Here is a 12026-nt window from a genome sequence, read left to right on the forward strand (position 1 = left end):
TGCGATTTTTTTATAGCAGTATTAGGTAATAAAAAGTCTATTTACCTTTCATTAAAAAAGTTATTTAATTTTTTCCATAATTATCGATAATAGTATATTAAACATGTTATTAATTAGTTGAAAATACATTATATATAGTATTTCATTTTAAATCACGTAATCATTTACAATAAATTTATTATTTTTTGTAATAGTTACCTTTAAAGTCATACATATATAATTAGCTGGAGTACATTGTATATAGAAATTAAATCATAAAAAAAGTTTATTTAAATATTATATATAGAAGTTAATTATATTAAAATCACGTGTTAAGCAGTATCTGATTAGTTGATAAAAAATTTCATATACAAATATTTAAAAGTAAGTTTGTTTATACATTTATGTTGAACAGTTGGGAGTTGAAGCTTGACTGTCGAGTTGAGTGGCAGCGATAGCATACTAGTTTTTTAGGTATATATATATTTATATAATAACTATAAACCAATATTAGTATTATTATTATTTAATAATTATAATATTAATAATAGCACATATATATAAAAAAGCAGTAACTCACTTGGCTCACCTTGCTGCTGGAGTGTGCAAAGGAAAGATACTGGAGGTTGTTTCTAGGGTTTGCCATGGAGTTTAGAAAATCAAATAAGTCAACAAAATTTCTGTAATCCCATGTTTTTCTTGACAACAATGCCAACTGGATTGTGTTGATTTAGATTCACCGCGCTGCTGCGGATAAGCGTGCGCAGCCATAAACAACTTTGAATTTCTACTTTCGAACTCCGAGAAAACCCAATCAAACACCATGGAACGTTCTAGATCTAAGAGGAACTACTACTATGACCAAGACTATGATTCTGAGACCGTGGCCAGGACCAGGCCGCGCTATAACCACCACTACAGCGCCGGTGCCGGGAACCACCGCCACCGCGGCGGAGGTGCCCGTCATGCAAAGGCGCAGGACTCGCAGCTCAGCGTCACAACCAGCTACCGCATTCTGTGCCACGATATGAAGGCCGGCGGCGTGATAGGAAAGTCCGGCAGCATTATAAAGTCCATAAGACAGCACACCGGCGCGTGGATCAACGTGCACGAGCTCATGCCGGGGGATGAGGAGCGGATCATCGAGATTTCGGACACGCGCAGGCGAGACCCCGAGGGGAGAATGCCAACGTTCTCGCCGGCGCAGGAGGCGCTGCTGCTGATCCACGAGCGGATTCTGGAAAGCGACGCGGCGTTCGGGGTGGCAGAAGAGGAGGAAGAGTACGGCGGGAGGGGTGGCGGCGGCGGCGGGAGAGACCGCGTGGCGACGAGGCTGGTGGTGTCGAGAATGCATGTGGGGTGTTTGTTGGGAAAGGGAGGGAAGATTATTGAACAAATGAGGATGGAAACCAAGACCCAGATTAGGATACTCCCTAGAGATCACAACCTTCCCCGTTGTGTTTCCATGTCTGAAGAGATTGTTCAGGTGCCCAACCAGAAAAAAATAAGCTTGGACTGTTTTTCATCTCATACTTAAATTGCATGCATGATATGCTCTGAGCTCTAAAGACAAACGAAACCTCCTTCATTAATTTTGTTGAACATCGGTTTGGACTGTGAGGGAGCAAGTTACTCTCATCCACCCTTGCTGAATTTGGAGGATACTAATTAAAATTCAAGAACCGAAGATATTAATGACTTCTTTTTTCAGTTTCACTCTTTGCATATTTACCCCTTCATTATCAGCTTCGCTTAAACTAATTAACTAACGTAATAAATCATCGATTGTAACTGACTTTGGCTGAGGCTTGAAGTGCTTTGGAAGTTGTCCTTTTTTAAGGTTACTTTCAAGTTTCACCCAAAATGCTGGAAAGGAAATGATGTTGGGGTTCAAAGCAAATTTTCTTTGCATTGTGGGTTTTGAGTTTATTCTATGTTGGATCATTGGATTTGTGCTGCATTCACCCAAGTTTTTTAGTAATCTGTTTTGATTTAGTAGTGGATCCTGTGCTTCTGTGATGATCTTGTTGAACTTGGTAGATCGAGTATGCATTTATTGGTTGATACTTGCGTGAATTTAGTTTGTTTATTGAAATAGAAAGCAGGCATTACAATGCCTATTTAAAGATAACATCTTTTATACTGCTTTCATTCATGATGCTGATATGAGAAATAGGGAGATGTATGATTTTGCTTGGCCATTCTATAGAAATGTGTGATTCATCTGGAAATTTACACATTTTAAAAGTATATGGACTGAAGGTTTGCCAATTATGTGATGTTTTCTGTAGGTAGTAGGTGATGTAAATGCTGTAAAGGATGCTATAGCTAATATATCATCACGGTTGAGGGAGAGTCAGCACCGGGACCGTAGTCATTTCCATGGACGTGTACATTCACCAGAGCGATTTTTCTCTCCCGACAATGATTATATTCCTCATGTGACTAGTGGATCTCGTAGATCATCTGTGGATGGGGCCACTTTTGGATCACGAGGTTCTAATACAACTAGCAGAAACAATAGTCACTCTGCAATGAATTATTTAATGGAGCCTGGGGCTGCTTCTGTTGCCGATGACGTGCAGGGCTACTATGGGGAGGAACTGGTTTTCCGTGTACTCTGTCCAGTTGAGAGAGTTGATCGTATAATTGGGGAATCAGGAGGAATTGTAGAGTTCCTTCAGAATGAGGTTGGTGTAGATGTTAAGGTCACTGATCCTGTTGGTGGTTCGGATGAACAGATAGTTATCATTACTTCAGAGGAGGTACTTTTCTTCCCTTATTTTTTTTAGATGACTATTTCAGGTTGCAAGTTTTCTAGGCACAATGCTTTCCCTGCTTAACATCAATACTTTTTTTGGTGCAAGTTGACATATTACCGCTTAGATATGATACTTCACATGTTTAAAATTCTAATTGTTTCTAATTATGTACTCAAGGGTCCTGATGATGAGCTGTTCCCAGCTCAAGAAGCTTTGTTACATATACAAACCCGCATTGTCGATCTTATTCTAGATAAAGACAATACTATAACCACCAGGCTTGTTGTCCCATCCAGTGAAATTGAATGCTTAGACGGAAAGGATGCTTCACTTTCAGAAATAAGGAGGTTGACTGGTGCTAATATTCAAATTTTGCCCAGAGACGAGCTACCTCCCTGTGTTGCAAAAACCGATGAACTTGTACAGGTTTGTCATTTATCCCACAGCTGGCTGATATATTCTATCAGATTCCTTTGATAAATGTAGTCTATAAGTGTTAATGATAAATGTGTAACTTAATAACGATGATAGATGTTATTCCTCAAAGCATCATACTGGGTGTATGTGTACTACTTTACAAAAAAATTACAAACTAAAGAAGGTCCTGTTTCATTATTAAAATAATTCTCCTATACATGATATAGAGAGGATCCAGATGAGAGTGAGCTTGGACACAATGGTAGGCTTATCGTCCCGTGACTTAAGCCTCTTCACTTGTGGGGTAACACTGTGGACATGTTTACCCTCCCTCCCATGACCCCCGATTAGGCAGAAGCCTCATGCACCCAGTATAGAGAGGATCCAAAGCCTTACATTCCTGTTCTGTAATGTTAAAACAAAGACCTGGACACTCAAAATCTGCTTTCTCTGTTTCTCAATTGCTTCTTTATTGGCATTACAGATTGTAGGAGAGATTAAAGCAGCCCGAGATGCTGTTGTGGAGGTGACATCAAGATTAAGAAGTTACTTGTACAGGGATTTCTTTCAAAGGGACATAGTACCACAAGTTTCATTGCCTGGTGTGGAGGCATCTTCTTCCAATAATTTAGTTCCAGTTACTGAAACTCTCACGACCTATCAAAATATGCAAACTGTTGCCGCAGCCCTTCCATTAAAGGTATTCTTTGATGCAGTGAAAATTGCCATATTATCTTCAATATATTGCCCATCATCTTTATTTATCTGTTATTTAAATGATTAGCATTTTTATTTTATGTTTCTTGTCTTCTCTGATAATAACTTTTGAGCACAGGAATTAAAAAAGTTATTTTTTCTTTGTCCCATTAAAATTTCTTATTTTAACCAGTAATGGGGAATTTTTTTCATGGGTGGTATACCCTTTTTCTTTGTTTGGAATGGGGATGAGGTTCTGTTCTCATACTGTATATTTTTTACTGTTACGACCTTGAAAACCCACCCTCAAAAGCTAAATATTAAGGGGAAGAACCGTATACTTAAACACTTTTCTAAGCAACAATACTACTTGATGTGAGATTTAGGCTTCGTATAATACTAAATTCCCTATTAATGAACTCTTTCTAATAGTTGACTTCTCAGCTACTTTTACTTGAGGACACTTTATTCAATGACACTTCACTATACTCTCCCATTGATCATAATCTTCCGTAGGTAGTTAGAAACTGAAATCAGTTATGATACCAATTGATAAGCACTCAAGGACTTGGAGACTCTACCTTCAAAAGCTAGCTATTAAGGGGTGTGAACCAAAAACTTAATATTCCACTGAGTATTCCTTACTAAATGTTGGACTTAACCACTCCATAATACCTACGTTCCTATCATAAGGAGTTATGTTGTATCATAAAAATGAAATTTGTCTGATACTGTTGATATAGAGCAAGTTATTTTTGGAACATATGTTATCCATCGATCAAGCAATTTTTTATTTTTATTTTTATTTTTGAATGGCTATTTAAGTATAGTCTTGTATCTCAGGTGTTCTCAATTTTCGGTGGCCAAACCATATAATTAAAGTTATGGCTTCAATAGCTACTGTATAAAGAATGTTGTTTTCTATTTGAAGAAAAAAAAAAGGAAGTTTTAATGTTTTTTCTATTTTTTGTCGAAAGGAAACTGGAGGATCTAGCACTGAGATAGGAAAGCAGAAAGAAAGTGATCGCCGCGATGATGTGCTTAGTGGTTTAAATAGGTAACTGGTTTTTCCTAATTTTACAATAGGACGTGGTACTGTGTCTTGTGCCTCTCTAATGTTTTATGTTCCCACCTTCTGGTTAGGATTGCTGTGCCTCTTGTCACAAGGAGTACACTTGAAGTTGTTATACCAGAGTATGCAGTACCAAAGCTTATAGCAAAATCCAAAAGCAAGCTTTCCCAAATAAGTGAGGTGTGTTGATTTGATCTTTTAGTACCTTACTTTGATATTTGGATTGTGAAGTGCTAGAGAAAGCATACCTATTCCAAGTTGTTTACTTTTATGTCCATGTTTACTTTTTATAATTGAGTAGCTCTCCACTCTCCCAAACCAAATTAAAAACAAAAGAACTAGCAATTTAATTAATTACTCATAGAACAACAATGAAAGGATTTTTTTCGCTTGACTTGTAGATTGTATCTAGATCATGCTAGATTTATTTTATTATTTAGCTTCAAGAATGAAAAACAAATGACCCGATATTTCTTTGATTTAGATTATAGAAATTGTTATAATTTTATTCTAGAAATAAATAATTTATATTCACTAATGTTTTTGTGGTAACAGTTATCAGGAGCCAATGTAACCCTAGTAGAGGATAGACCAGACGTGACGCAGAAGATTATTCAGATATCTGGAACTCCAGAGCAGGCAGAGAGAGCCCAGAGCTTGCTGCAAGGGTTTATTTTGAGCAGTAAGTCCTTATGTGTCAGACGTGATTTTTATTCTCGTGAATGCAATTGCTTTTGTCATGATTTTTTAAGAGAAAACACCCATGGTTTGTAAATGAAAAAAAAATTAAATCGATATTTTCTTTTTGTTTTAACAGCACAAGAAGACGGCCCTTAAACTACTGAAATTCCGAAAGCTGGTTAGACTAAAGGGAAGAATGATTTAGGGCCTGAAGCATTTTGTTCCATGCACTGATTGGATTTCCATGTGTTTACAAGATTGTTGTGGCCAAGGGTTGAAATTTTCAACGAGAGAAGCATCTCCGTGTAAATGTTGTACTAAGAGAGCTTCTTTAGTTTTGTTAGTCTTTTTAGCTAGTGCATGGGAGCAATTGTTGGCTACCCCTAGATGCTGTTTTCCTAGTTGTTCTCATCTATTAATTTGAGTTAGTAAATCACAAGGTTTTATTAATCAAGCCCGAAATTTGGGAGGGGGCTTCTACCTCTGAATACGGGTTTCTATTACACGATGCTACCTCATTTAACAAATCAAAATCACAAGTTTGAACAATGGTGTATTGCTGAGTTGAAGTTAAATATTTCTGAATATGCCTTCTATAATCAGCACATGGATTATGTAATTTTTGTTGAAACACAAATTAAGATCTACTGTTTTAAAACAACTTAGAAGGGTGAAATAATTTGAATGATGAGAAAATAGTTCAGTGAACAATAATGTCGTTACGAGTAATGTAAGTAGGAATTATGGGTATTTCAATTTTGGTTGAGGATGAACATTAACGATGTGCCTTGCAGCTAGCTGCAGATGCAAGTGACAGTGGGATGGTAAAAGCTACTTTGAGTTTGGGTGCTGTTGGACTTCAGGTTTTCAATAAAGAATGAAGGTACGACAAGAGAGAATGATAATGTTGAGAATGAAAAAATGAATACCTGTTTTTCATCTTCAGGATAAGAATGAATACATATTTTTCGCCTTAAACAAAGATTGTGACGAGCTAAGAGAGTGTGCAAAGTAAGATGGGAATGAAAACTTATTTTTGACCTTCAACAAAGATTGAAAAAAAAAGTGTAAGAGATAGGGTGAGGAAATTGGACTCAAGGAAATTGGAGATGTTTGTAGTATAGTGATGTAAAGAAAAAAAAAATTAAACAACAAACTTTACAAGTTTTTTTATGAATATTAAAAAATTATTATATTATAAGATGTACAAAAATACTAAAAAAAACACTAGTTTGAATGGTAGTAGATTCGATTATTTATAATAAATTGTCTAATTTGAGTTTTGTTCAAAGAATCAAATGCAAAAGTTAAATTGATATTATATAATAAAAATTAGAATTAATGACACGTAGATATAATTCCGTATTAAATTATATTTATAACATAATAAATTAAAATATTTTATTTAATAATTTATTTCAAAAGTTTAAAATATATATTGTAATAAAAAAGTTACACAACTTAATATTATTATTATTCTTTTTTAATAATTTACTTCAAAGGTTTAAAAAATATATTCATGGTAAAAAAAACATACTTATTGATATTATAAGTTTTACTTTACATTCTTTTAATTTATTTTTTATTATTTTCAACATCAAAATATAAGGACTTATCATTTTAGTAAGACTGCAATAAAAGGTAAAAGTTAACAAACTAATTGTCTTAAAATATATCACTAATTTATTTATATTGAGTCTAAAAATATACATTAAATATCTATTAATTATATGAGTCTACAAATATATTTTAGACGAGTATAGAAAAAAATTAGACGAGTTTAACAATACTATGTCCATAAACTAATTAAATGAGTATAAAAAAAGTTAAATGAATCTAAAATATTCATTAGACGAGTCTATCCATATAATAATTAGACAAGAATAACAAAAAACATTAGACGAGTCATTCTATTCAGTAATTTAATGAATATAACAAAAAAATTAACCAGGTCTAGTGTACACGTTGGACAAATCTACCCACACACTGATTATATTAGAATAAAAAAGTATTGGAGAAGTATAACAATATTTATAGATGAGTCTGTTCATATACTAATTATGCAAATATAATAAAAAAACATTAGATAGTCATTTCATTCATTGATTAAACAAATATAACAAAAAAACATTAAATAAGTTTATCAATACATTATTAAACAAGTCTAAGAATACACATTAAAGGAGTTTGTCTATACAATCATTAAACAAGTATAACAAAAAATATTAAATGGGATATTCCATACATTGATTACATGAGTTCAGGAATACTCATTAGAAGAGTGTCTAAACATTGATTAGACGAGTCTACCAACAACATACACTAAGAAGATGACCTTATTAATATACATTAGACAAGTTTATATATACAAAACTTTAAGAGTCTATTAATACACATTATAGTAGTACGTTCATTGACTAATTAGACAATTCTTACAATACACTTTAGACAAAGATTAAACAACTTTCCCTATATCCTAATTAAACCAGTTTATAAAAAATTATTAGACAATTCATTTCATACATTAATTCAATAAGTCTAAGAGTACTTATTAGATAAGTATGTCCATATATTGATTATCAACAAACACTGGTAAGTTGAATTTAATAAAATACATTAGACAAGTATTTCCATACATAGATTAGACAAATTTATTAATACACATTAAACGAGTTTATCCACTCACTGATTAGATGAGTCTAGTGGTACACATTATACGAGTGTGTCCATATATTGATGAAATAAGTCTAACAATATATATTAGAAGAGTCTTTCGATGCACTGATTAAACAAGTTAGGAATACACATCAGACAAGTCTTTTCATACACTTATTAGACGAATGTAGCAAAAAATATTACACAAGTTTAACAATACACATTATATGAGATTGTAGATACACTAATTAGACAAGTATAAAAAAAAGATATTTGACAAGTCATTTCATACGTTGATTAGACAAGTTTAGGAATACTTTGATTAGATGAGTTGTCAATGAATTGATCATACCAGTCTAGCAATACACATTAGACATGTTTGACAATAAACATACTTTTTCACACACATATTAAACGAGTCTATTAATACACATTAAACAAGTCTATTCATTTACTAATTAAAAGAATCTTGCAATATACATAAGATGAGTTTATTACACTAATAAAACAAGTTTAGCAATATACATTAGACGATTTTATCCATGCACTGATTAAACAACTACAACAAAAAACATTAAACACCTCATTCCATACATTAATTATAAGAGTCTAAGAATACACATTAGGTGAGTTTGTTCATACATTGATTAAACGAATCTTACAACACACATTAGACGAGTTTGTTTATACACATATTATACGAGTCTATGAATATACATTAGACAACTCTATCCATTATTTGATTAGACGTATCTTGTAATACACAATTGATGAGTTTGTCCATACACATTAGAAGAGTGTAGCAATACACATTAGATACATGTATCCATACACTAATTAGACGAGTTTAACATTAGATATTAGACAAATTTGTCAATGTACTGATTAAACAAGTTTAACAATGCACATTAGACCAATAAATCCATAAATTGATTTGTATTTATCATAACATAATTTATGTACTTTTGCATAATCTATTATTTATATGTTTAGAGAGTTTATTCTGTAATTTTTTTACATGTTTGTAATTTTACAAAGTCTACTCTTTACATTTTGAAATACATATTAACTTTCTAAAATTATAAATAATTTTTCATGTTATCCCTATTCAAATTTTAGTTATAAACTTAATATTATTATTTTTTCCCTCAACCTCTAAATGTCTTTTTATATAATGTATATTTTATAACATAAAACGCACATAATCAAATATCAACTCGTGCATAGTTACGGGCTTTTGCACCAAAGTAGGCAAATATGCCTTCTTTATTACCAAAATAGGCAAAATTTGACCGAAAGTGAAGTCGTGGGGGGCCAAAACGACTTCAAAAGAAGAAGTCGTGCCCCCCTGCACGACTTCACACTGTTCATAGGTACAGTGTTGAAGTCGTGCACCCCAAAAACGACTTCTGGGTCCTGTAATCGATTACATTGATTTGGTAATCGATTAAAGAGTGTTGAAATGGTGACTAGGCAGAAAACGTACTGGTAATCGATTACGACATTTCGGTAATCGATTACCAGCTTGATTGTGTAGCAAGAAGCACTCTGCGCTCTGAGCGATCAGTGGACGCTCGTCAAGCGAGCAGAAGAGGACGCTCGTCCAGCAAAGACGCGCGCAGTGGACGCTCGTCCTGCAAGCAGAAGTGGATGCTCGTCCAGCGAAGACGCACGAGAGGACGCTCGTCCAGCGAGAAGAGAACGCTCGCCCTGTGGACGCAAGAGAGGACACTCGTCCAGCTAAAAGAGGGGCGCCGGGCGCCAGTTTTTGCGAGAAGCTCGCGCCCGGGCGTCGTGTAGGGTGGTCACGATTTCAACACTCTATAATCGATTACCGTTACGTTGTAATCGATTACCGTCGTCAGAAGTCGTTTTTGGGGTGCACGACTTCAATACTGTTCATATCAACAGTGTGAAGTCGTGCAGGGGGGGCACGACTTCTTCAATTGAAGTCGTTTGGGCCCCCCACGACTTCCCCATTTTCGTAATATGGTTTGAATTTGCCCATTTTTGTAATATTAGAGGCATATTTGCCTACTTTGGTGCAAAAGCCATAGTTACGAGTTTAAAACTAGTTTTAGATAATACAATTTATAATGCAAATTTGAATGACATGGAATATAAATTACTTTCTAAATTGTACAATTTGTAATGCAATTTACATTTTTGGGTTGTGTAATCGATAACGTAAATTTATATTCTAGATTACACAATTCGATGCAAAGATGGAAGGCAACCTGTAATTTAAATTACATCATGGATTGTAACTATAATACAATTTTTTTTCTTCTGAATTTTAATCTATAATACAAATTTGGAAGACCATTCAAAATATAAAATATATTTAGAATTGTGTAATCCGAAATAAAATTTTGAAAAACAATCCAAAATATAAAAATAAATTTCAGATTAAACAATTCATAATACAAATTTAAAATTTTAGATTATAGAATCCATAATTAAAATTTACATTACATATTATACAATTTGTAGAATGAAAATTTAATAAAGGGTAACTAAGTCATTCCACCGTGAGGGTGTAGGAAGAAATCCCCCACCTCTTATACCACCGTGTTCAATGAATTTACCCTCAAATCCTACACTTCCCTGTTATTTTTTTTATTCTAAAAACTATTCTTTTTACTTGAAATTTTTCTTTTTTACTTTTTTACTTTTTTTATGAAAACCTAAATCTATACCTCTCATTTTCACTCTTACATCTGCACAGCGCCACACTCACCTCCCAACTCTCACTTTCTCTCTTTTTCTCCACTCCAGATTCGTTTCTTCTCAACTCATTTCTCATATCCGTTTCTACTTCTTTAATTTTTTTTTCTGCATTTTAGTTTCTTGGTTGTGCGGTGGTGGTGCAGTGGCGGTGCTTTGGTGATGTTTTGGTAGTGCTTCATTCCTGGGTGCGCCTATTGTTAAGTTTGGTCTACTGGTGGCTGTGTTTTCTTTTAGAGCATTTTCACTCAACTATATCAGTTTGTTTGTGCGTTTTTGCTCAATAGCTTTAGTTTTTTGTTTAGTAACACCACCGGCAACTTTGAGACTTATTCTGAAATTAGCTTGATCTTCAGATTTTTGCTCCTTGCTCCGCAATGCGTTTTAAAATAAGTTTTTTCCCTTCATAATATATTTGTCATCTAAATCTTTAATCAAACAACTTTTGTTTTCAAAGAAAACTTTTTTAACCTTTCTCAAGTAGTTATCTGACAATCAACAATTTTTTATCAATTTTAAGAACATACACTATTCCCTATTTTCTTGATACAGTAAGTATTACAAAAGTGAAATTTTTGGTGTGTAATACTTCATAGGATAGGGTTGGAAAAAAAGCAAAGAAAGAGTTAGCAGGAATCATCCAGAAAAGGGTATAACCTTCGTCAGAAAATAAATGTCAAAAAAATTAGTTTCTACTTCTTTTAAATAAGGATTTTCTTAAACAGATATTCATCTCCGTTTGTTCTTCAATGTGTTAATTTGACATGCGTTTAAAAAGAGTAAAAGAAAAATTAGAAGGTGCAGAAAACCTGGGATGATGGATGGATTAACTCTCGATTGTTTTTATATTACAACAAGTCCACTTCATATACCTAACTTTGATATTTATTTGTTTTAAAATTATTTATATATAATATAATATGACATGATATCACCTGCCGTGTGACAATATTTTTCTATTATCTTGTTTTAATTTATCCAGTTTTAAGGTTTTAATATTAAAATTAAAAATATAATAATCTTTTACTCTAATACAA

At 33.4% G+C, this 12026-nt stretch overlaps 1 protein-coding gene across 1 annotated transcript; it reads left to right on the top strand.

Annotated features, from left to right (window-relative positions):
• Window positions 1–571: 571 nt before the first annotated feature.
• Window positions 572–6203, top strand: LOC108332027 (RNA-binding KH domain-containing protein RCF3). The gene is made up of 8 exons (XM_017567117.2): window positions 572–1465; window positions 2271–2744; window positions 2919–3167; window positions 3643–3858; window positions 4832–4911; window positions 4998–5106; window positions 5482–5608; window positions 5744–6203. The coding sequence occupies exons 1-8, from the start codon at window positions 803–805 to the stop codon at window positions 5761–5763; spliced, it is 1938 nt and encodes a 645-aa protein (XP_017422606.1). The 5' UTR covers window positions 572–802; the 3' UTR covers window positions 5764–6203.
• Window positions 6204–12026: the final 5823 nt, after the last annotated feature.

Source organism: Vigna angularis, chromosome 4, assembly GCF_016808095.1.
Source record: "Vigna angularis cultivar LongXiaoDou No.4 chromosome 4, ASM1680809v1, whole genome shotgun sequence".
Lineage (NCBI taxonomy): Eukaryota > Viridiplantae > Streptophyta > Magnoliopsida > Fabales > Fabaceae > Vigna > Vigna angularis.

Coding starts and splice junctions, on each gene's coding strand:
- LOC108332027 (XM_017567117.2), top strand. CDS start 803: ATGGAACGTTCTAGATCTAAGAGGAACTACTACTATGACCAAGACTAT. Junction 3,168..3,642: donor AAACCGATGAACTTGTACAG/GTTTGTCATTTA, acceptor TTGGCATTACAG/ATTGTAGGAGAGATTAAAGC. Junction 5,609..5,743: donor GCAAGGGTTTATTTTGAGCA/GTAAGTCCTTAT, acceptor TTGTTTTAACAG/CACAAGAAGACGGCCCTTAA.